Source organism: Bombina bombina, chromosome 5, assembly GCF_027579735.1.
Source record: "Bombina bombina isolate aBomBom1 chromosome 5, aBomBom1.pri, whole genome shotgun sequence".
Taxonomy (NCBI): domain Eukaryota; kingdom Metazoa; phylum Chordata; class Amphibia; order Anura; family Bombinatoridae; genus Bombina; species Bombina bombina.
Genome location: NC_069503.1, coordinates 552,432,757 through 552,459,006, shown reverse-complemented (window position 1 = coordinate 552,459,006; position 26,250 = coordinate 552,432,757). Strand labels below are relative to the sequence as shown.

The 26,250-nt window shown below is 38.2% G+C and overlaps 1 protein-coding gene across 1 annotated transcript in view; it reads left to right on the top strand.

Moving 5' to 3' along the window:
• Positions 1–8,987: 8,987 nt before the first annotated feature.
• CRTAP (cartilage associated protein) overlaps positions 8,988–26,250 on the top strand; it is a 601,161-nt gene continuing 583,898 nt past the window's right edge. Inside the window, exon 1 of the mRNA XM_053714506.1 lies at positions 8,988–9,764. Coding sequence (XP_053570481.1) covers positions 9,258–9,764 — 507 coding nt within the window. The 5' untranslated portion in view covers positions 8,988–9,257. The remainder of the gene's footprint in view (positions 9,765–26,250) is intronic.

The following is a 26,250-nucleotide window of genomic DNA, read 5'->3' as shown; positions in this document are numbered from 1 at the left end:
TCTGATTGGCTGATTGAATCAGCCAATCAGATTCAAGTTCAATCGGATTGGCTGATCCAATCAGATTGAGCTCGCATTCTATTGGCTGTTCCGATCAGCCAATAGAATGCAAGCTCAATCTGATTGGCTGATTGGATCAGCCAATCGGATTGAACTTGAATCTGATTGGCTGATTCAATCAGCCAATCAGATTTTTCCTACCTTAATTCCGATTGGCTGATAGAATCCTATCAGCCAATCGAAATTCGAGGGACGCCATCTTGGATGACGTCCCCTAAAGGAACCTTCATTCGTAAAAAGCGTAATTGCGCTAGTCATATCCTTAAATCATTTTTGCGTGTGAATGGGTTATGAGGTGGATGTAAAGAGATTTTTAAATGAGCTTTCTGGCAGATGAGAGGGGCAGGTTCCCGGTATCAACTCCTCCGATACCGACTATGGCCACCTCGGAGATGTTGGTACGCAGCATTTCCTCCCAGCAGGAAAACTCAAATATTATTTCAGGACCGCCACCAGTCCCGGCTAGGTATTCCCTCTCCCTTGTGAGCTTTCTTTTCAGTTTAGCTCTGCAGTCCCGGTAACGATGCTGGATAGACTTCACATCCCTGTTATAGCCCCCCACTGCATTTACGGCATCCCTGATCTCGTTCCACCACTTCCTCTTATCCTTAGGGGTGGCCTTCTGTGCCTGCAGCCTCCTAGCCCTCTCCATATAAGCCTCGATGAGGGCCTCCTTCTCATCCGTGGTATATCTCTCCTCCCTCTGCCTGGGCTTCCCATGCGATGTGAGCCTCTGTTACCCGGACTGTGAAGCTCCCTGTCTACGCTGCACACCACTGGGCCCAGCCACTTGTTCATCTTCAACAATGTGGCTGGGCCCACCCACCCCTTCCTCTCCCCCTTCCTGTCCCGTTCCTCTCCCCCTCCCTCTCTCCTGACAAACCTCCTGCCTAGCCTCTTTATGTTACTACACAAGAATAATGGCACCACTAGGGCTTTTTCCCAGTTATTATATTTTAGCAAACTTAATGCTTATTTTTCAATAAAGCCTCAATTATATAGGGAATGGTGCTAAATGCATAAAAATAGAATACTGAAAACTAAGAAGAATCTCACAAAGATATGTGGATATCTCCTGTAAGTATGCACCTATAAGCACTCTCAGCCTAGACTGTAGGGCAGTCTCTCCAGAATGGGATAAATAAAATATAACTTTTATTATAAACTACACTTAAAATAAGGGTAACACACAAATTAAAATCGACACTAGCACTGTAATGTTATCAGACACTCTATGCACTATAAGAGGAGGATTAACTGTAGTTTCAAATGCCTATAGTAAATAAATGAGAACCCCCTTAGGTAGTGCTATAAGATCTCAGCTATACTGTGATAGCATATCCAAATGGTGTATACGTTCAATCATTCAGTAACATACACCCTATATAGGAATATTTAGATACCCTAATAGCTCTGAATCATTATATGAACGCCTATAGTTAGTCCTGTTTAGACAACCGATCATCTGCTATATATTGTACCTTTAATGTATTCGTTGGAGGACAATTATTATCATATGTCTCCTGCCTTGCCTCCTCTACATGCTTATCCCTGAACTCAGCCCTAGCCTCCTGCCTAATGAGCTCTAATAGCTCTGGGCTAATCTGCTCCCTATCCCCCTCTCCCGACATACTCAAACAAAATGTGAATATGCCCAAATGAAAGGTGGTCAAAATAATGAACAAAAAGTAAAAAAAGTGCTTTAAGTGTGAATGGGATATAAATAAAAGAGGGTAAAGGGTATTAAACAGACAAACATAGATGTGTAAAAAGACGAAATCGAGGATATGTAAACAATAAGTTTAATAAAACAAGAAGCTATGGGATGAAAGGGAATGTGGTATGGGCTTAAAGGGAATGGAGTATGGGTTTAAAGGGAATGGGGTATGGGCTTAAAGGGAATGGGGTATGGAGTGTAGTATGAGAGGGAATGGGGTATGGAGTGTATGTAGTGTTAGTGATAAGTGTATGTATGTATTGAATGTGTTTGCATGTAAATGTGTTTATATAATGAATGTAGGAACAAAACACTCGCACACTCTCTCTCACTAACTCTCTCTACTCACCAATCTCACCAATGCCTAGACCTGCACCTAACTTGAAAAAGCAATACAGTCAAAGAAGCCATGCTTCGAGCGTGCTTATATACCCTATGTAAATGTTTAATGATGTTTGCAAAGTAATGGAGGTTCAGGTGTGCTTTCTTAGTAATTAGTATGCGTGCAATGTGTATTAGTTGTTTGAATTTGCGCATGCTCATATTGATTTTGTATTTGTGTAATGTGTATAATGCGATGATGTCATAGTGATCGTTTTGCATAACATTGTCCAAAAGTAGTATCTGTAAATGTAAATGCTGATTTGAGATGGTCTCGTATTTGTGAAATGGTGTAAATGTTATTTCTACTGTTACATAATCTTTAATGCAAATGTTTTGTTTGTGTATCAGTGTGCAATTGTTTTTGCATGTTGTTTTGTTCCGTGTTGCAAGATTGGAACGTATTTATGGATTCCTCGTTTAGTGTAAATGTTGTGCATTATTTTTTGTTTCCGATTGTGAATGTTGAATACTTATGTGCTATGTTGCGTGAGCGATTGTTGTTTGATCTGTGTTTTTGTTGTGCATTATGTGGTATACGTAATATGACAGAGCAGTGTGTATTTCTTGCGAGATCGAGTGTTAGCTGAAAAATCCATGCTTATTTCATGTAACATTGATCTCTATGGGAGAATGTTTAATACGCCCGTAATTACGCTTATTAAATAAATGCGGTAGTCGTGTTACTGCGACGCATTACGAGGTTGTTTTCAGACTCGTAATACCTACGTTATAAAAAGATACGCAATGGAAATAACGTACAAGTCGTTAGCGAGCAGCCATAACGCAAAACTCAAAATCTGGCCGAATGTTTGTATCTGACTGCTTGATATTATACAAACCAAGTATAATGTTTCACATATAGATACATGATTCTCAGAGGTATTATTCACACATCTATGCTATATATTGATATCTAGAGAGTTTAAGTGTTTTTAAAATGTGTATGATTGAATAGTTAAACCAATAAAGATAAAGTATGAATGGTTAAAAATCGTTCCTGTATTATTCAGGGAGAATTTTTCCTAAATAATTGCAGGGGTAAAGAACTCTTTTTTGTTACAGACTTTGTAACTCGTTTATCTATGAGCTTTTAAGAATGAAGCTTCAGTTGATCAGATTTGCAAAGCAGCAACTCTGTCTTCTTTGCATACATTTACTAAATTCTACCATTTTGATGTATTTGCTTCTTCAGAAGCAATCTTTGGTTGAAAAGTACTTCAGGCAGCTGTCTCTGTTTGATTCTTCTGCTTATAACTTGTTTTTTTCTTGACATTTTTAAGAAAGACTTATTTTTTTGTTTGGATTTAATTTTCTCAGCGAAAATAGCTGTTGTTATTTTATCCCTCCCTCTCTAGTGACTCTTCTGTGGTTTTCCACATCTTGGGTATTTATATCCCATACGTCACTAGCTCATGGACTCTTGCCAATTACATGAAAGAAAACATAATTTATGTAAGAACTTACCTGATAAATTCATTTCTTTCATATTGGCAAGAGTCCATGTTAGGGGTTAATGTGAACCTGACTAGCGCCATCTTGTTCTTGGGCGCCATTTTGTCTTTTCGCATCCATCTTGTAATGATTGGCATCCATTTTGTAATTATTAGACTTATTATAATGGTTCATTCTGTAGTGAGAAATATATGCTTGTTATTGTATTTTCCTTAGCTGGTTAGCCTTGTAGAAGTTCCATGGCCTTAAGCCCAGAAGAATATTATATCAACAAGATGGTCCAGCGACCTTGTTGTCTTCGCAGATGCATGGTTTATTATGACTATCAGATATTGTTTATGAGCTAGTGAATTTCCAGAATCACACTGTGTTTAACTGTGTATAACTGTGTAAAATGACGCGGTCATAACGTGTCATCCCCTTAACCCTATATGCTGTTACTGAAGTCTATAAGACATGCTTGCACTGTTCAATAAACATGAATAGCTTTGGATCATTGCTGCGTGGTCTGAATCTGTTCTAAGGAGATCCTTATCAGATAATCTACATCTGCTTCAGGTGGTACAGTGGGCCCGCGGCTTCGGCCTGACCTGACACTCCCCCCCCCTGAATAACACCTAACAGTTCATGAGGCCCATCCTTTTTATGGTGGTTATGTTTTTTGTATAAAAGCACAATTATTTTTCCAGTTCCTCTTTTTGTATGCTTTTTTACTCCTTATTTTATCACCACACTTTTATAATTGGGGACCATCTTCAAATTGGAATAAGACCAAGCCTTATAAAAAAACAAATCCAGCCCCCAAGACTGCATGAAGGTACGGCCCAGTTCAGCTGGTGGGGGGCAGATTTAAATTATTTCAGGAAATTTGGACAGGTTCTGTTCAGAATCAGTGGATTCAGAATATTGTGTCTGAAGGGTATTTATTTAGTAGGTTTCAGAATTAGACCTCCCGTGGGAAGATTCTTTCTTTCTAATGTTTCAACAAATCATGTGAAGGCTCAAACTTTTCTGAAATGTGTTTAAGATCTAGAACTTTCAGGGGTGATTGTACCAGTTTCTCTCCAGGAACAGGGTTTGGGGTTCTATTCAAATCTATTCATTGTCCCAAAGAAAGAGAATTCTTTCAGACCAGTTCTGGATCTAAAGTTTTTGAATCTTTTTGTAAGAGTCCCAACTTTCAAGATAGTGACTATAAGGACTATTCTTGCCTTTTGTTCAGCAATGGCATTTTATGTCCACAATAGACTTACAGGATGCTTATCTTCATATTCCAATTCATTCAGACCACTATCTGTTTCTGAGATTCCCTTTTCTAGACAAGACCTCTACAGCTTTGCATGTTGCACCAATAGTGCAGGGATTATTCTCAGATATCACAACTTATATACTTAAATTCTAACAATCACCTTATTGTTCAAGGGACCTCCTTTGTTCGTCCTACCTGGACTGTGATCACAACAGATGCAAGTCTCACAGGTTGGGGAGCTGTCTGGGGGTCTCTGACCGCACAAGGAGTTTGGAATCCTTGAGAGGCGAGGTTACCAATCAATATTAGAACTCTGTGCTATTTTCAGAACTCTTTAGGCTTGGCCTCTATTAAAGATAGAACCGTATATTCGGTTTCAAACAATCTCACAACAGTGGCATATGTCAATCATCAAGGGGGGACTCGCAGTCCCCTAGCAATGAAAGAAGTATCTCTAATACTTTCTTGGGTGGAATCCAACTCTTGTCTAATCACTGCGATTCATATACAAGGTGTAGACAATTGGGAAGCGGATTATCTCAGCCGTCAGATTCTACATCCGGGGGAGTGGTCTCACCATCCAGATGTGTTCTATCAGATTGTGCAGATGTGGGGTCTCCCAGGCATAGATCTGATGGCCTCTCGTCTAAACAAAAAACTTCCCAGATACCTCTCCAGGTCCAGGGATCCTCATGCGGAATTTTTCCACCTCTGGTTCTTCTTCCAAGATTGATCTCAAAGATCATAATGGAACAATCTTATGTGTTTCTGATAGCATCAGCATGGCCTCACAGTTTCTGGAATGCGGACCTTGTCCGAATGTCCTGTTGCCAACCTTGGTCACTTCCTCTAAGACCAGACCTTCTGTCTCAATGCCCGTTTTTCCATCCGGATCTCAATCCCTAAATTTGAAGGCATAGAAATTGATGTGGTAAGAACTTTGAAATATTATGTTGAGGCTACTAAAGATTTCAGAAAGACTTCTAGTCTATTTGTTATTTTTTCTGGTTCCAGAAAAGGTCAGAAAGCCTCTGTCATTTCTTTGGCATCTTGGTTGAAACTTCTGATTCACAAAGCTTATTTGGAAGCGGGGCAGTCTCCGCCTCAGAGAATAACAGCTCATTCTACAAGATCAGTTGCCACATCTTGGGTTTTTAAGAATGAAGCTTAAGTTGATCAAGTCTGCAAAGCAGCCACTTGGTCTTCTTTGCATACATTTACTAAATTTTACCATTTTGGTCTTTTTGTATAAAGCACATTATTTATCCTGTTCTTCTTTTTATGCTTTTATTCCTTATACACCTCACTAACTTGGCTATATGTTAAAGGGACACCGAACCCAATATTTTTCTATCATGATTCTGATAGAGAATGCAATTTTGAGCAACTTTCTAATTTACTCCTATTATCATTTTTTCTTTGTTCTCTTGCTATCTTTTTTTGAAAAAGAAGGCATCTAAGCTATTTTTTGGGGTTCAGAACCATGGAAAGCACTTGTTTATTGGTGGGTGAATTTCTCCACCAATCAGCAAGAACAACCCAGGTTGTTCACCAAAAATGGGCTGGCATCTAAACTTACATTCTTGCATTTCAAATAAAGATAGCAAGAGAATAAAGAAAATTGATAATAGGAGTAAATTAGAAAGTTGCTTAAAATTGCATGCTCTATCTGAATCACGAAAGAAAAAATTTGAGTTCAGTGTCCCTTTAAACTGAGGTATAAGTGAGGTGGGAGGTGTATTTATAGGCATTTGAGGTTTGGGAAACTTTGCCCCCTCCTGGTAGGAATGTATATCCCATCAGTAACTAGCTTATGGACTCTCGCCACCATGAAAGAAATTCTTTTATCAGTTAAGTTCTTACATAAATTATGTTTTTATAGGGCAGATGTTTATATGATATATGTATTTGCATTATCACCTATGAAAGTGGATAGGGACTGTGCATGCAGGGGGATCCTTAGCGGCCTTATATCAAAGGGCCCTAACTTTGGTGTGATTGGAATCTGCTTTGTCTGAGGTTTACTTGGGTAGTAGTCATTAAATGACAAAAAGCCAGTTTTTTTCATAGGGCAGATGTTTATGGGATGTATGCATTTGCATTATAACCTATGAAAATGGATAGGGGCAGTGTATTCAAGGGAATCCTGAGAGGTCGTATCCCCATGTTAGTGTTGTTGGATTCTTCTCAGTCTGGGGTTTACTTGGTTGGTAGTTACTAAGTGACACAAAGCTTAGTTTTTATAGGGCAGATGTTTTTATAATGTATGTATGTGCATTATGATATGAAGAATAAAAAGGGATCAGTGCATTCGGGGGTCTCCTGATGGAGTCTAATTCACAAGTTTAGGGTCTTAACTTTGGTGTCATTGAAATCTGCTCAGTTTAGTGTATACTTTAGTATTAGTCACTGACACAAAGCCTATTTTTATGTATTTTCCATTATCATCTATGAGAGTGAATAGGGGCAGTGCATTCAGGGGGGTCCTGAGAGGTCTCATCCCCAAGTTAGGGTTGTAACTTTGGTGTCATTGGATTCTGCTCACTCTGTGGTTTACTTGAGTAGTAGTCCCAGTCTAAGTGACTCAAAGCCTAGTTTTTATAGGGCAGGAGTTGTTGTTTTTTTTATAATGTATGTTTATGCATTATTTCCTATGAGAGTAAATAGGGCTGGGGTATACATGGGTAGAAGTCACTAAGTGACACAAAGCCTAGTTTTTTCGACCACATGCTTATATGCAGGGATAGGCACAGACCAAGGCTCTGGGGGACATTTTCCAAAGTACAGACCTTAGTGAAGGACACCAAGGTACATTTCAAATTAAAAACATAATTATATAGTGCTGGGTGGTATTATACAGATGCAGATACCACTGATCCTATATCCAGCCCTCCTCCAGCTATACCCATGTGTCAGTGTCACTACTGTGTATTTGTATAATGCTGGGTGTTATTATACAGATGCAGATACACATCCAGTATTTCACTCAGGATTTATTTATTTATTCAATATCACCCAATATCGCTAGCAGTCTCTTGACAAGCCACTATTTTTATTCACACAATATATTTTCCCTTTCCTATTATTCAATCATGAAAGTTGGAAGGGCAAGTGCATTCAGGGGGCTCTTCTAGAGGGGTCCTATCCCCAAGTTAGGGTCCTAACTTAAATGTCATTGGAATCTGCTCACTCTGGGGTATAATTAAAGGGACACTGAACCCAATTTTTTTCTTTCATGATTCAGATAGAGCATGCAATTTTAATCAATTTTCTAATTTACTCCTATTATCAATTTTTCTTTGTTCTCTTATTTGAAAAAGAAGGCATCTAAGCTATGTGTTTGGTTCAGACCCTGGAAAGCACTTGTTCATTGGTGGATGAATTTATCCACCAATCAGCAAGACCAACCCAGGTTGTTCACAAAAAATGGGCTGGGATCTAAACTTACATTCTTGCATTTCAAATAAAGATACCAAGAGAATGAAAAAAAAAATGATAATAGGAGTAAATTAGAAAGTTGCTTAAAATTGCATGCTCTATCTGAATCACAAATTAAAAAATTTGGGTTCAGTGTCCCTTTAATATTTTTTATATTATTTCTTGGTTTTTATTTACCATTGAAATCCCAATTACGTTTTGAATAATGAATAACAAAAATGTGTCTAACTTCCGGTGGGTTAATCACACGTTTTTTATTTTAATAATAATAATATAAATAACCAAACAATAATTACTGGAAAATGTGTTATGAATGTAAATACATACGGTACAAACATATTTTAAATGTGACAAAATAAAGCTTTTCGTTTTATAGATATTGGAGTGCATACGTTCTAAAATACATATGAAAGCTCCTTTTGTACAGAAAAAAAGCTCTACAATAAAAATAAATGTTAAGCAAATGATTTTAAATTTTGAATGTTACCATAAAGTAGCATACATCGTGGTTTATACTATTTGCGACATATTTAGCCTACGTTTTGGTAAACAGTGGATAAATGTCCGTTATATCTTGATTTGGCTAAAAAAAAACACGTAACTCACGTAAACCTCTGCTTGAACGAACTTGCAGATTTTTTTTTTTTTAAATATATAATTTCCGCTCCACACCCCCTCCTCTGGCCCTGCCTTGCTACGTGGAATTTGTAGGACAGTTGAGGGGGCTAAATTAGTGGCGACAGCTTAAGGAATCCATTAGAAGTATACAAAACCAAAACAATTCGACAAGGGGATATATAGTTTATAGCTGAAAAGCTTAACATTGTCCGCATTGTTTTAATGCACAGAAAGCATTTGATATAACGGCCTGCGCAGCTGAGTTTCTATTTTTTCTGTGCATTTTAGTTTGGTGAGCTTTTTCCTCTAATTAGTTAGTTTTTTTACTACACCGTTTGTATGATAGTCAGTATGAAGAACTGTCTGAGTGGCTTTTTTGCCGTCTTTCTTTCGTTGGCTTGTGTATTAGTGAACGCACAGTATGAGCGTTACAGCTTTCGAAGCTACCCCCGGGATGAATTGATGCCTCTTGAGTCAGCATACAAGTATGGACTGGACCAGTACACTAACGAAAATTGGCCCGAAAGTGTCAATTACTTGGAGATAAGCTTGAGATTGTACCGTCTTTTGAGAGATAGCGAGGCTTTTTGTAATCTTAATTGCAGCTCTGCGAAGTTACCAGAAAGCTTTCTAAAGACCGTACGTGCAGAAAATAAGACTTATCACGACCGATTCGTCGCCTTTGCAGAGCTCAAGGTGTTTGGAGATCTGATAATGAGAGCTCAGTGTCTAAAGAGATGTAAACAAGGGCTACCAGCGTTCAGGCAGTCACAGCCAAGCAGAGGGGTCGTGGAGGAATTCCAAGCTAGGGAGCCATACAAGTATTTGCAGTATGCTTACTTTAAGGTAAGCTTGTTCTTTTACCCATTATTAGAGAACTGATGCGAAGCTCTCCCGAAGTTTGCATGTTAAAACCTTAAAATTTGGTCTGGCCAACTAACCTTTGCAAATATATTTAATTTTCTTTATAAAATTGTTTTTAAGTTACTCAAATTGTTTGGCTGCCTCTTCAATAAATATTTTACGTGGCTCTTGACATGTTAACTAATAAATTCACCACTGCATCAGGTAGTCCTAGGCTTAAATATGCATCAAAGTGATATATAGAGCATGGGAGTTTGAACAACTTTCTAATTATTTCTATTATTACATTTTCTTTCTCTTGGTATCTTTTGTTGAAAAAAGACATCTAAAACCTTAAACCACCAAAAAAACACCCATGCTAAATAGTTTCTAAATGTTGTCCTGAGTTTAAAAATGCTCAATGTTTAATCCCTTAACCATTTGAGTGCTAAGCTGTTTAGTGTTTATTTTATTTTAACCCCTTTGTGACCAGACCACTTTCACATTTTCATTCAAAAGGAGTAGGAAAAAATGCAGGCTGCACTGACTTGACTTTTCGTAAAAAACAAAATTTTATTTCATCTCTTTAAAATATGTACAAGCACTTTCACATTTGTTGACCGTTTGGAACCAAGGCTATTTTTACAGTTTTGCGGTGTTTGTGTTTAGCTGTAATTTTCCTCTTACTCATTTACTGTACCCACACATATTCCGTTTTTCTCGCCATTAAGTGGACTTTCTAAAGATATCATTATTTTCATCATATTTTCTATAAAAAATTATAAAATATGAGGAGAAAACACTTTTTCTAACTTTGACCCCCCAAATCTGTTACACATCTACAACCATCAAAAAACACCCATGCTAAATAGTTCCTAAATTTTGTCCAGCGTTAGAAATACCTAATGTTTACATGTTCTTTGCTTTTTTGCAAGTTATAGTGCAATAAATACGGGACATACTAAACTGCATATTGGGGTGATGGCATGATTGGCTGCAATGCTTAACACTATCAATAGGTGTCAGTATATTTTTTACACACATTCATGGTAATGCTGTAACTCAAAATGTTATTTTCTGCTGTGCTTGATACTAAGTTGCATAAAGTAGTTGCAAAACTTGCTGATATATATATATATATATATATATATATACACATACAGCTTTATAATGGAATCATTGTAAATTATATAGAAATAATAGAAAAATGAGTCAATACTTTTGAAGGACTACATTACTGATTTAATATAGTAAATGTATGTGCAAAGCACTACATTTTACCTGTTTTAATAGGAACCTGGGAATAGATGTTTTAAACATGGGTATTATGGGTTACACATGCCAAAGAAAATATTTGTTTTATTTCTGATAGGAATATGGTTATAATTATTTATATACATGGGGCTTAAGGGTGCAATATCATGGTTACACATGCCGAGGGATACATTTGACCTTTTTCTGAAAGGAATAGGGATATAATTATTTTTCTACTTGGGGATTATGGGTGGAATATGATGGTTACATGTGCAGAGGAACATATTTGACTTGTTACTGCTAAGAATATGGGTATAAATATTTTTTTATATGGGGATTATGGGTGATATATAATGGTTACACATGCCAAGGAACATATTTGACCTGTTTCTGATAGGAATATGGGTAAAAATGTTTTTATATAAGGTGATTATTGGCGGAATATCATGGTTACACATGCCAAGGAACATATTTGACCTGTTTCTGATAGGAATATGGGTATAATTATTTTTATACATGGAGATTATGGGTGGAATATCATGGTTACACATGCCAAAGAACATATTTGACATGTTTCTGATAGGAATATGGGTATAAATATTTTTATATAAGGGGATTATTGGCGGAATATGATGGTTAAACATGCCAAAGAACATATTTGACTTGTTACTGCTAGGATTATGGGTATACATATTTTTATATATGGGGATTATGGGTGGAATATTATAGTTACATGTGCCAAGGAACATATTTGACTGGTATCTGATAAGAACATGGTTATAATTATTTTTTACTATGGGTGTAATATCATGGTTACACATGCCAAGGAACATATTTGACCTGTTTCTGATAGGAATCTGGATATAATTATTTGTCTACATGGGGATTATGGATTGAATATCATGGTTACACATGCCAAGGAACATATTTTATCTATTTCTGATAGGAATGTTTGTATAAATATTTTTATATAAGGGGAATATGGGCGGAATATCTGATAGGAATCTGGATATAATTATTTGTCTACATGGGGATTATGGATTGAATATCATGGTTACACATGCCAAGGAACATAATTTAACTGTTTCTGATAGGAAAATGGGTATAAATATTTTTATATCCGCAGCAGTATGTGATTTATCTGACCAAGTGTGTAGCAAGATAATCTGTTGCGGTTTAAGCACTTGAAAATAACCAGAATATTATTTAGTAAAAGACACTCACTCACCAGAAGTCCTTTTTTATGCAGGAGCTGTTTTGTCCCTCTGCGTGTTCTGACTGCACAGGTAAAGTCTCGTAGATAAATGAACAAAAACGTTTGTTCGTTACTGGCTGCTGGTAGCGGATATAGCCCAATAGAAACCGCTAGGAAAAATAGCATATAAACAAAAAATTCACCGAAGTGAGGAATATCCAGCAGTGAATGGACAGAGATGAATTTGAATAAAAAGTATCTTTATTGTATCAAAGGTAAAACTTGACTTTATAACTGAGTCAAAGAGTAACAATACCACAGCCAGAGTGTCAACCTAACAGCATAGTGGTTTTACATCAAACATGTTTCGTGCCATTACAGCACTTCGTAATACTTGGGGATTATGGGTGGAATATTATAGTTACATTTGCCAAGGAACATATTTGACCGGTTTCTGATAGGAATATGGGTATAATTATTTTTCATCATGGGGATTATGGGTGGAATATCATGGTTACACATGCCAAGGTACATATTTGATCTGTTTCTGATAGGAATATGGGCATAAATATTTTTATATAAAGGGTTTATGGGCGGAATACCATGTTTACACATGCCAGGGAACACATTTGACCTGTTTCTGATAGGAATATGATTATAATTATTTTTCTACTTGGGGATTATGGGTGGAATATCATGTTTACACATGCCAAGGAACATATTTGACTTGTTACAGCTCGGAAAATGGGTATAAATAATTTTTATATGGGGATTATGGGTGGAATATCATGGTTACACATGCCAAGGAACATATTTGACTTGTTACTGCTCGGAATATGGGTATACATATTTTAATAATTATTTTTTTTTTTTAAATATAATTTTTATTTTAAACATAAGGCATTACAACTGTTGTTTCAAACATTGCAAGAATTGAATAAACACAAAAACCGCACACCGCCTTGGGGCAGAGAGACAGTAACATCAAATAACTTTGTCCTTTCTTTATCTTTTCTTTACAATTCTAGGAAGTCAATCAATTCTTAGTTGAAAAGTGAGGTGCGGGGTGTGTAATTGTGCCTATGGTTAGTTAGTCGTAATCTGTAGGTAGTTTGGAAATTATGGCGATTTCCGCCACTTTTAGTGTGTAATAACGCTAGAAATTCATTGATGGTTAAGATACTTCATGTAAAAGTAGATGAGTAACGCGAAGGCCAGCAGGGTCCACCACACATGTGCAGTCGGCCCTACATCCCTTTAAAATTATCTTTATATTGTCATGGACTAAAGTACTCCCACTGGGGAGGGAGGGATTCTTAATCCATGAATATCAAGGCGGTTAAGATAGGGAAGGGGGAGGGAGGGGGCTCATTGAGTAATAAGGAGGGGGGGGAATAAAGGGGATACAGAATCAGTCTAGGCTCCGTTTCGGGCGATAGTACTACCTAGGAACTGAGGTGTCTAATACTTATGCTTGTTTCTCTGCAAGTAGGTCTCCCAGGGTTCCCAGATAAGGCAGAAGATTTCTGATTGGCGTCTAACTCTATATACAAAATCTTCCATGGACTTAACGAAATTTAGATATTCTACAACGCTTTGCCATCTCGGAGGGTGCACTTTTTTCCAGTTCCTAGCAATTGTCATTTTAACTGAGGTGAGCATGTATATTAAAGGGACAGTCAACCATAGAATTGTTATTGTTTTAAAAGATAGATAATCCCTTTATTACTCATTCCCCAGTTTTGCATAACCAACACAGTTCTATTAATGTACTTTTTACCTTTGTGATTACCTTGTATCTAGGAACCTTCTTCCATCCCCCTGATCATATGACTGTGACTGTTAATTATCTATTGTCTTAAATTTAACATTGTGTTGTGCTAGATCTTAAATAACTCCCTGTGCCTGAACATAGTGTTATCTATATGGCCCACGTGTACTTTCTGTCTCTTTGTGTTGAAAAGAGATTTAAAAAGCATGTGATAAGAGGCAGCCCTCAGAGGCTTAGAAATTAGCATTTGAGCCTACCTATGTTTAGTTTAAACTAAGAATACCAAGAGAAAAAAGCAAATTTGATGATAAAAGTAAATTGGAAAGTCGATTAAAATTAAAACTCCTATCTGAATAATGAAAGTTTAATTTATACTTGACTGTCCCTTTAAGGAGAGCTCTCTTGTGTGGGGGTGTTTTCTCTAAGCCTAGGTATAAGAGAGCCAGTCCAGGATCAGTAACCTCTGGGAGACCCATCATGTTACAGACCATACTGAGTTTACTCCAGAGTGGCTTAAGTCTAGGACAAGACCACCATGTGTGTAGTGGGGTGCCTAGACCACCACAGTTTCTCCAACAGGAGGAAGAGTGGCTAGGATAGAGAGGGTCTGAAGTCTGGTCGGGACCAGGTGCCACCTAGTAATCATTTTAAAATAAAGTTCATACATCGTGGTGCAGTGCAAAGCCGCCTTGGTCTTAGTGATAGCTACTGTCCATTTCTTAACTGTGTACGTCATTTTTAAGTCTGTCTCCCAGGAGAGCATGTGTCTCGTCTTCGTCAGTGTAGGAGGTACCAGTAATCATCTATAATGTGCTGTGAGAGGTTTACAAGTCTGGAGACCCGTTTTCCATCTTGACTCCCAAGCCATAGGGGTTCGAGGCGTATCTCCCAGAAACCCCCATGCCTTCAGCAAGGACCGTAATCTTAGGAATTCAAACTCTAGGTGTCGTGGGGTTATAATTAATTTTTTTGGATTCAATAATTTTTTTATTGGTATTTAGGTTTCAAAACATTACATCCGAAAATGGTTAAATTCAACATTTGAAACAAATTTTTAAGTACAATAACAATTGTCATCAATCAAGAGTGTATCTGTGAAAGTCTTCCATACAAGATGAAGAAAGCATCGAGAAAGGCATAAGAGACAATAAGGATACTACTAACCATTAGATGTTAAGAGGCTGTCCAGTAATAATGATCCTTACCTGGAGGGAAGAGGGGGGAGAAAGGGGGAGGGAGAAAAGGAAAAGGAAGGAGGGAGGAGTATTGTGTAAGAGAGTGGCACTATGAGTTTGAGTTCGGGTGCACTCTTTGTGTAGTACTAGTTTGAATGTTTTTATGCTTCACTAACATCTTTCAGATTAGAAAGGCCCTGCTCCCAGATAAAAAACATATCAGCAAAAAACTCTCGTTTTCCCACATAGTAAAAGTGTTGTTTTTCTAACTCCAGAATGTGTCCTATTTCTGCCACCCACTGTGTGTGTGTCGGAGTATTTTGGGTCTTCCATAGTCTGGGTATCAGTCTCTTTGCGCACGCTAACATCAGTTGAAGGAGTCTTGTGCGATACACGCAGTGTAGTGGTGGGATAACATTGAGTAATACGAGTTTCGGGTTTAAGGTAATGTCCAGGCCCAAAATTTTATTAATACAATTTTCTATCCCGTGCCAAAATTCAGACAAAAGAGGACAGTCCCACCAGATATGGGTCATAGTACCCTGCCCTCCACAACGCCTCCAACAAGCTGATGAAGCAGTAGGGTAGATATATCTAAGTCGTTGAGGTGTCAGATACCATCGGGTGAGTATTTTGTAATTCAATTCGGATATGAACAACGAAGTGGAGGCGGAGTGTGACATTGTAAAGCTATTTCTCCAGTCCTCATCTATAAAGTTTTCTAACAGTTCTGATTCCCATTTCCCCATGAAAGAAGGGCGTTGATATGGGAAAGAGCTTCGTAATAGATTATAAGCTATTGATAAATGAGCTCTTTTGCTCTCAGAGTTTGTACATAGTTTCTCAAATGTAGTCAATGGTCTAAGTACGTTAGTTTTATAAGTGTTGTCAGAAAGCGCATGTCGTATCTGCAGATATGAAAACCAGCTATGGAAGGGTGAACCTAGTTCCTCTTGTAATTTTAGTCTATCCTTGATCCCTCCCGACTCCACCATGAGGTAAACTGGTAGATTTTTTAAGTGCTCCTCCTTATGTATATGGGAAAAGGATGGATCTTTCAGGAAAATCTGGTTGTTCAACAGAGGGGTAAGAGGCGAGACTGGGGTGGAGATTCCTACAGTGTGTGTTATCACGTGGTCCCATACGTCTAAGGTAGTTTTAATATAGTTGTTTCGATATGCTAGCTGCGGTCTGTGGGCTTTGGGCAACCATGCAATATCTCTCATAAATTTAGCTTCTAGAAGAGAGCTTTCAATTTGCACCCATAGGGCAGAATCAGCAGAGTGGGACCAAGAGATCACTCTGGCCACTTCCGGGGCGGAGCTCAAGGAACACGCCAGCGTGTATGCTGACGGAGTAACCGGAGCCAACTTTCCAACACCGCAGCGCCATAGCCCTTGTTTGGAGGACCGAATTGGGCGTGCAAGCCAGCGCTTGTGGCTGGTGGGTGCCGGAAGCCGAATTGTGGCGTAGGGCCGATCTCGCCACGGCCAGACGTTTGGAGACACTGAGAGCCCAGGCTAAAGGGGCTTGCTACAACAGAGAAGGAGCACGACCACTGTTTCGCAGGCTAAACAGTAACACTGCAGTTTAGCACAAGTACCTGTTGGGAGTTCGTGGGATTTGAGGCACATGCTGCTGGTCTTCCCTGCAAGAAAGGAGATAGCCATCCACAAACAGCACGAGAGCACAGTACAGAGGATCCGCTGGAACATCCCTTTGAGGCTCGCAAGTATACTGTGTATTAAGAAAGACTGTGTGATATGCATATGATGTGAAGCTGGGCACGGCTAAAACATAACTAGCACAAGACCACTACCTATCTGAGGATTTAAGCGTTAAATAGGCGAGGCCAGTATCCGCACATTACAATACTTTGCTTGGGAATATATGTTGTAATAGTGGTAGCCCCGTCCTATAAGCTCTGGTCTAAACATACAACCTTTAAGGGGTGTGAGGCATATAAGGATCCCCTAAGAGGAACTATCAAAGAGGATAGCTTGCAGTTTATTGTATTGGGAACTGTACATATTCTATTGTTCGACCTATTAAAGAAAGGGACAGTACCTGTTAGATGGTATAAGAATACAAAAGTGTCTAAGGAAGGTTTACTATACAGCTGTATACCATCCAGAATACAGGGACCCGCCATAGAATAATACACAAAAGGAGCCTAAGAGTATGCAAGAGTTCAAGTGGAGGAAGTCTGAGGCCTAAAGAGAAAGAAGATATATAGAAGGCCAAAGAGAGAGACTCTGTGGGACATATTTGTTTGCGCAGTGATCTGAACATTTTATATGTTTCTGATAAGGCATATTATTCGTGCTTATTTCTCTATACTTACCTATAAAGTTTCTACAATTCTTTAAGAGGCATGAAAGTATGTGAGGCTGGTGCTAAGTAGAGTTACTATAAGAAGGCCGTGTATAAAACCCTAGAAATATTATCTCTATTAGGTAGTACAAAGCTTTTTTGGATAAATGGCTGTAGAAGTTATGTAAAAATTAAGTAAAATAAGGTTGCCTTAATTACAAGATAAGAGAAGGGAAGTCTGCCAAAAACAGGTGGCAAACTTGGTGTTGCAGTTAGACTATAGAATAAGCGGGTAAGGGTCTGTAGCTAAAAATTTCGGGTGGCAGGGGCAAAACAAGCTCCAATTAAAGTTACCAATTTTGATTTCTAATTTTCTTTGATTCAGATATTGGTATATAACATTACACATATTCTCACTCAAAAAAAAAAACAAAAAAAAAAAACACACTCAAGCACAATTTGGTCAGGAAAGCAAGTTGACCAGAAGCACAACAGTTTTCTTTTTTTTTTTCCTTTTATAAATTTTTGAAGATTTTTCTTTTTTGTTTGTTCACTGTGGCACAAGTAGTTTTGGTTTGATACACATAGAGTACACAATAACACAATACAAGTTGCTGATCTTGTATAAGGATTTAAACTCCCGCTAGGGGAGGGATATCTAAATATTATCCTCGCTGGATACCTACACACAGGTTTTTTTCTTTTTGCACATATATGGAAAAATTTATCAAAACTAGATCACCAGCCATGCCGCCTAAAACTAAAGATAAAAAAACTATTAGTAAAGGTATAGAACAGACTGCAGAAATTAATTTAGATGACTCACAACTAACGACTGCAGATCCCCACTCACTTATGCAACAAATTTCAGATTTAATACTACCACAGTTTAACAACATAAAATTAGAGATTGCCACTTTATCCAATGAAATTAGACAATATGCTAGCAGATTAAATGAAGCAGAACTAAGAATTTCCAACGTAGAAGACCAGGTATACAATGCAGATCAAACAATATCCATACATAACAAACAGATCCTTGTCATGCAGAATAAAATATAAGAATTAGAGGACAGAGCCCGTAAAAATAATATTAAGGTAGTGGGCCTCCCTGAATCAAGTGAATTTAAAGATTTGATAACTTTTGCGTCCCAAACCTTACCACACTTTCTAGGCATACCTACTGAAGACCTCCCATTAAAAATAGAAAGAGCTCATAGAATAGGTATTAGAAGATTAGATCAAGAACACACAAAAGGGAGACCTATTATGATCAAAGTATTAAATTTCCAAGATAAGGTCAATATGTTAAGACAATACCGTAAACAAAACGAATTTATGATAGCTAATAGAAGGATTTATTTATTTCAAGACTTCTCTGCGGAGACCAGTAGCAAAAGACGTGAGATGGCTCCTTACTGTACCAAGTTGATTGACGCTAAATGGCCAGCGAGGATGATTTATCCTGCGAAAATCTGTGTGGAAATTGATGGTGCAGTGAGGACCCTTCTTACAACTACGGAGGCCAAAGAATTTTGCCGTGAAAAGGGTCTATGACATGTACATATAAGAAATTAGCGGCAGAACTATGTGGGCAGGATGTGGAACAAACAAGTGATGTTTATGTTGTTTTTAAGTTTTTTTAAAATCTGCTGGATTGATAAGTGGAAACCATTTTACGTAACATTGAGGGGACCTTTACCAAAAAGGAGGGATGTGCGCTCTGAGGGGGGTGGGGGGCGGGGAAATAGTAAAGAGAATGAGTTCCAGACTAATGAGAAAGTTAAGTCAGAATGATGGAAAATAACAACTTTATATCCTGGAATGTAGGTGGGATCTCATCCCCTATAAAAAGGAAGCTTATTTTAAAACACCTAGGACAGTTTAAGCCGACTGTGGCACTACTGCAGGAGACACATTTAAAACCTTCTGAAGCTGAGAAATTAAAAAGTAAGTGGGTAGGACATGTAATAGCTTCTCCGTATTGTGGTAGGAAAAAAGGGGTGGCTATACTTTTCAACAAGAATTGTGAATATAAAATATTAAAACAAGAAATAGATATCCAGGCAAGATATATAATTCTAGAAACGCAAATTGACAAACTAAATGTTGTACTCTGCTGTATATATGGCCCCAATAAAATAGAGGAAGAGTTCTGGGAGGAATTAAATAATAAGCTGCTGAAATATATTGGGAAGAACATTATCATAGGGGGGGATTTTAATTTGACACCAGTGCCATTAATAGATAGGCTTAAATGTAGCCAAACAAGGAATGTTAAAAAGGAAGGTAGAGTACTGAAAAACTTTATGAAAGGGCTCAGAGTACAAGATATATGGAGAGATCAAAACCCGGATGTACGCGCCTATACATGTGTATCCAAAACATTTAAGACCCTCTCTAGGATAGAACTTTTCCTAATCTCAGAGAGTATGTTGGGTCTGAATTGTAAAGCAGATATTAAAGACATATGTATCTCAGATCATGCGGCTATTTCATTGGAAATGCAGAATAGATCTCAAATCGGTAAGGGTGATGGTAGAATCAGATATCCTAGACATCTTACTCACAATATCCACTTTAAGAACTATATTTTAGAAAAATGGAAAGAATATAAATTATTTAATAGCAGTTATGTTGGTAAATGGGAAATATACTGGGAAACAGCCAAGGCATATATTAGAGGTAATATTAAAGCATATCTACGTAGATGGAAGAAGAAAAATAGAGAACGTGAGTGCCAGCTTAACAATCAACTCAAAAATGCATATAGAGCATATATAGGCAATGCTAATCCGCAGACTTGGCTTAAATACCAAAATAGTAAGCAAGAAAAGGAGATATTTCTAAAACAAATGGTTATTCTACAAGATGAGAAAGATAGGGCTAAATACAGAGGCTTCAATGGAAGATCTGCTAAATATATAGCCAGATTAATTAAAATGCAGAAGCAAAGGAATTTTATATCGGCTATTAAGTTAGGGAAGGATAGAACAAATACGAACAAGGAAATCAAACAGCTAATGTTTAAATATTTTGAAGATCTTTATACGACTTCTGTAGTGGATTTACAGCAAAAAATGAAGTTCTGGGATCAACTAGAAATCAAGAAACTTGAGGGCAAAGACAGAGATATGTTAAATGCGCCAATATCGGAGGAAGAGGTAGCCCGGACTATTACACAACTGAAAAGCAACAAGGCACCGGGACCTGACATGCTCCCGGCATAATTTTATAAAATGCTAGGTAACAGTATTATATAGGCCTGTCAAAAATAATCGTTTTGACGATGCATCGCGATGCGGCATGAAACGATTCTGCATCGATGCGCTGAGACGCGATAATCGATTAACGTTACCCACGTGACCAGCCTCCAGGAAAAGTAAAAGAAAGTGCGCGAAAGTGCGCGGTACATCGTTTTGACGTCACTGACGTCACGTCACCCAATAAAGCAACATGGGCGCTCCATGGGCGGTCTCTTGAAGTGCCGAAGTTACGCAGTAGGAGCAAAGCAGCAAAGCAGGAGTGTGTTGCCTGAGATTGATGATGGTACACGGCAGTATACTACAGCTACACGGCGGGCTCATTTTTATTTTGTGGGAGACAGAGGAGGAGACCTATGGTGAGAATTAGACTAACTAACTGTTTGTTTAGTTAATAGTTACCAAAACGTTGTACATTTTGCCAATGCCATGCCATAATTGCCATTGCCATGCCTGCCTATTGCCTCAACTGCCTACTACTTGCCATAGGTAAACTAATTATTAACTTACTTAAAGAGCAAATCAATAAGGGGTACACAATCACATTTATTACACAATAAGGGGTAACAATTAAATACTTGCCTTATTTACTTAACGTAGTATGCTGAGCTGACTGAGGCTCAGGCTGCTGCATAATTAATTGCTGCATTATTGAATAATATTGCATAATTTGCATATATAAAAAATGTATTATAAATAAATATAGTATACTATTGTCTAATAATGTCTCTATTAGTCTAATCTGTATCTATTATCTACATGTTTTTCACATGGATGGATGGCCTGGTCTGAAGTTCTAATATTTTAATAATATATTAATTCAAGAAAGTGCATGCAATTTTAAACAACTTTCCCTATTATATAATTTGCTTATCCTTTGTTGAAATGCATAGCCTCCTCCTTGTGCACAAAGTATTATATACTAAGTAATGTGTGTGCTGTGCAAGTGCAATGCATTGCTAATATGTCATCAACAAACGATATCTGAGAAGTATGAAGCAAATTAAATAATAGAAGTTAGTTATGATGTTTATTTAAAATTGTATTCTCTATCTGAATCATGAAAGTAAATGTTTGGGTTTTTGCACCTTTAAGTGTGTAATATATTACAGTAACTTACAGTGTCAGTGAGTGAGTGATGTCCCCTGCAATTATCACAATGCAATTTGTTTTAAAATTTATGTTCGCAAAATGTATGGCATTGGCAAAGTAGTTGAAGTTACTAGTACTTTTTGATTTTACATTTGCGGCTTGAGATTTTGACAACTGGAACTTAGTGTATTTTCTTTTTTTTTTAACACTGACAGAGTTTGACGTTGACAACAACATCATCCGTCACATATGTCATGCTAAAATGACAGAGGGAGACAAAAAAGATAGAGAGATAAAAAATGCACCTAGCATTTTAAAAGCAAGCATCTGGGCACATTTTGGATTTTATGAACATACTGGAAAGCACGAATTGGACAAGACACACGCGGTTTGTAAAGCCTGTCACACAAAAATTAAATACCTAGGGAATACTACTAACTTGAGAAATCACGTTAGACGTTTTCACTCTGAGATGCTAACACCTGCCGCTGCCGCCAGTGCCACTGCCAAGGAAATAACAAGACTAGCTGAAGCTCATCAGCCAAGAATTGATGCAATGCTGTCAACTTTGCCACCCAACTCTGAAAAAGGGAAGAGAATAACCAAAGCTGTGGCAACTTTCATAGCGAAGGACCTACGGCCTTACTCTGTTGTGGAAAACCTTGGGTTTCGCAACCTGTTGAAGACACTAGAGCCACGTTATAAGATCCCGTCACGCAATCACTTAACAGAAAACGTTATACCTGCACTCTACCAAGAAACAAAAGCTCAGGTAATTGCATCAATGAGCCAAGCCAGTCGAGTCGCACTAACGTGTGATTCATGGACTTCAGTCACGACGGAGTCTTATGTAACAGTAACTGCACATTACATTAGCAAGGACTGGAAGATCTTGTCACATGTGCTGCAAACGAGAGCAGTTTATGAGTCTCACACGGGTTCTCATCTGGCGGAGCTACTGTCTCGTGTCGTGGAAGAATGGCAGCTGTCCGATAAATCTGTAGTGCTTGTGACCGACAATGCTTCGAATATGATTGTTGCTGCTCAAGTTGGAAAATTCCCTCATGTAAAATGCTTCGCCCATACACTGAATCTCGCATCCCAGCGGGCGCTGAAAGTGGCCACGCTCTCCAGGCTTTTAGGCAGAGTGCGACGAATATCAACATTTTTTCACCGCAGCACTACAGCAAACCACTGTCTGAAAGAAAAACAGAAATGTCTTGGCCTGAAGAATCATAAGCTGATAACTGATGTGACAACAAGGTGGAACAGCTCATATGACATGGTCGAGAGGTTCCTAGAACAGCAACCTGCAATCTGTGCCACATTGTTGTCTCCAGAAGTCAGAAAAAGTGAGTCAGATCTCTGCACTCTCAACGAAACAGATGTGTCAAATGCAGAGGATGCTGTGAGTGCATTAAAGCCAATGAAAGATGCAACCACACTGATGTCAGAAGAGCGCAATCCAACTGTTTCTCTCATTGCCCCTCTAAATGCACAACTGCTCCAGAACATGACAGACACCATGGGAGACACACCCATGATCCATGAGATCAAGAATGCCATCAAAACAGATCTCCTGAAGAGGTACAGCAGTGAGGCAGAGAAGAAGATACTTTATACAGCCTCTGCCCTGGATCCTCGTTTTAAGGGACTGCCTTTTATTCTCACAGAGGAGGAGAGATTGGAGATATACAGAGGAGTGACTGAGGAGGCTGCATCCTTGGAGGTAATTTTAATTGCATCATGTTTCTTGAAAAATTTATAAATTGAAAACAAACATAAAACATACCATCATCCATACAAAATAGGCTTAGCTATCACTGCAGTAGCTTGATTAGTAGCTAGTTTAATGAGTACAAGGTTTATTATATAAGTCAGTTTGAAAACGCCACAGTCAGTCAACTTTCCTCCTCCTCCGTCCACTCCCGAGTCCTTCCTAATAGATGTGAGCTGTTGCATGCATTTATTTATGCACTACTGTCTCTCTGAGCACACACATAGCATTAGCTGGCTGGCTGCTCGAGGTAATAATGAATGCTATTTTTTCTATTCTTTTGTTCAAACACAGATTGAGTGTACTAGTACAGTTACATCTAGGAGGACAAACGTGGATGAAGTGCCACTGCCTGAGGGAAAAGAAACTCTGGAAGAAGAATCAGCCATCGAGGAGGATAACCCTTCTCCTCCCAAAAGAAAGTCCACATCGCTTCTCATGACTTTGCTGGGACAGTCTTTCACTGACACTGAAGGTACAATAGAACCCAAGACCCCCTATGCCAAGGCTGAAGAGGAAATAGAGAAATATTGTAAAGCCCCATCTCTGCCTCTCACTGAAGACCCTTTGAAATGGTGGCATGTACATGAGGTCATATTTCCCCTCCTCTCTCATTTGTCAAAGCGATACTTGTGTATCCCAGGTACAAGCGTGTCTGCAGAGCGTGTTTTCTCCACTGCAGGAGATGTGGTAACGGCAAAAAGAAGCACCCTCAAACCAGAGCATGTGGATCAACTAGTGTTTTTACAGAAAAACCTACATATTCCATAATTCTGAGTAGTGATTCAGGTTTATAATATTAATATTTAATGTTTTTTGGCACATCCAGAAGAAAGTGCTGTGTGCCCCACTGCCCAGTGCAGACTACTACTGTTAAGTTATTTTATATTTGTTACTGTTATATAGCTTATAGCTTTTTGAAAAATGAAGCTTAAAACCTTGAGTAAATCTTTGTTGGATCACAAAATATACTAGTACACTACACGACACGACCGACCACGTCACTCTGTCACAGTCACACACACACACAAACAATACAAAAGAAACAACACACAACTGCACACACCTCATGTGTGCGTGTCAGTGTCACCCTTCACCATGATTCACTCTTTTTATGATGTGTGTTTTTTTTGGTATTGTTTGACTGTGTGCGACTGTGACTGTGTGTGTGTTGTGTAACAATATATTTGTGATCCCATAAAGATAATCAAAGTTAGTAAATCTAGTAGTTCAATGCTACTTGTTGTATAATGTCTATTACTACTTCTAGTGTTACTGTGATGTTTGCCAATCAGGAAGTGCTCTGTTTTGTAGATGTTGTGCTATTGTTTACAGCACACCCCTGTATTGTTTGCAATGCAGTGAGTGCATAGTGCACACTGCATAAGGGATTATTAATATTATTCATTCACACTAAAAATTGTCTATTTTAAATAGACCCTTTAAGAAAGATATCATATGTTTTTGTTTATGATCCCAATCCCAAATGCCATCCCACCCACTCCCAGGCAGATCTGTAGGGGTTAACCGAATATAACCAACCAGTTAACAATAACAATGTGTGTATACTGCAGTGTCTAACTGTCTCTTTATGAGTGTGTGAGTGTGTCTGTGAGTGAGTGAGTGCCAGTTTGAAAAGTTTGTATGTATCTCATTCTCTATGAGTGTGTGTGAGATGAGTGTATTAACTGCCTTTGAATGTTTTTGTTTGTATGTGATTGTGTGTCTGTCCCAGTGTCTAAGTGTCTATGAGTGTGAGTGTGACTGTGGCTGACTGGGTGGCTGTGGTGCCTTTGAATGTTTTTGTTTGTGTGTGTGTCCCACTGTCTCTCTAGTGTCTGAGTGTCTAGTGAGTGTGACTGTCTAACTGTCTATGAGTGCACTATGCAGAGAGTGAGACTGAAGCCAAACCACTATAGGGGAAGGAAAAGCCTTGAGTAAACCTTGAGTAAATCTTTATTGGATCACAAATATAATGTACACTACAGACAGACAGTACAGCACACACAGCACACAGTGCCACACACAACAGCACAATACAAAAATAAAGCACACACACCTCAGGTGAGTGGCGTGCCACCCTTTCTTCACCATGATTTACTCCTTGATGTCTGTGTCCTTTTTTATGTATTGTTTGTTTGTGTGTGACTGCTGTGTACTGTTCAGTGACAGACTCAGTCACTGTTCAGTTGTGTGTAGTACTGCTTTAACAGTAACTAATAACTAACTAATTATATTTGTGATCCCATAAAGATAATATAATCATCAAGAAGAAACTGTAGTTATAGTAGTTCAGTTCAATGCTACTTGTTTTAAATGTCTCTCTCTCTAGTACTATTGTAAGTCTGTAACTGTGTGTAAACTAATTGTATATGTCACAATCACATGTGTGTTGTGTGCACACTCTGTGCTGTGTGTTGTGTTCCAGATTCTTCACGTGATGTTTGTTTGCCACAAATTGACAGTCATGAAGGCACAGTGGACTGCACCTGTAATTTTGTACCTATAAGGGATTTATGTTTTGTTTTCTGAGGACAATTTTCACACAAATAAGGTATTATGGTGGTAACTTAAGCTTAACCTATCTATTTTGGTTTTAATTTAATGTCTATTATTATATTATTATTACTAAGTAAGTAAAGAAATTAA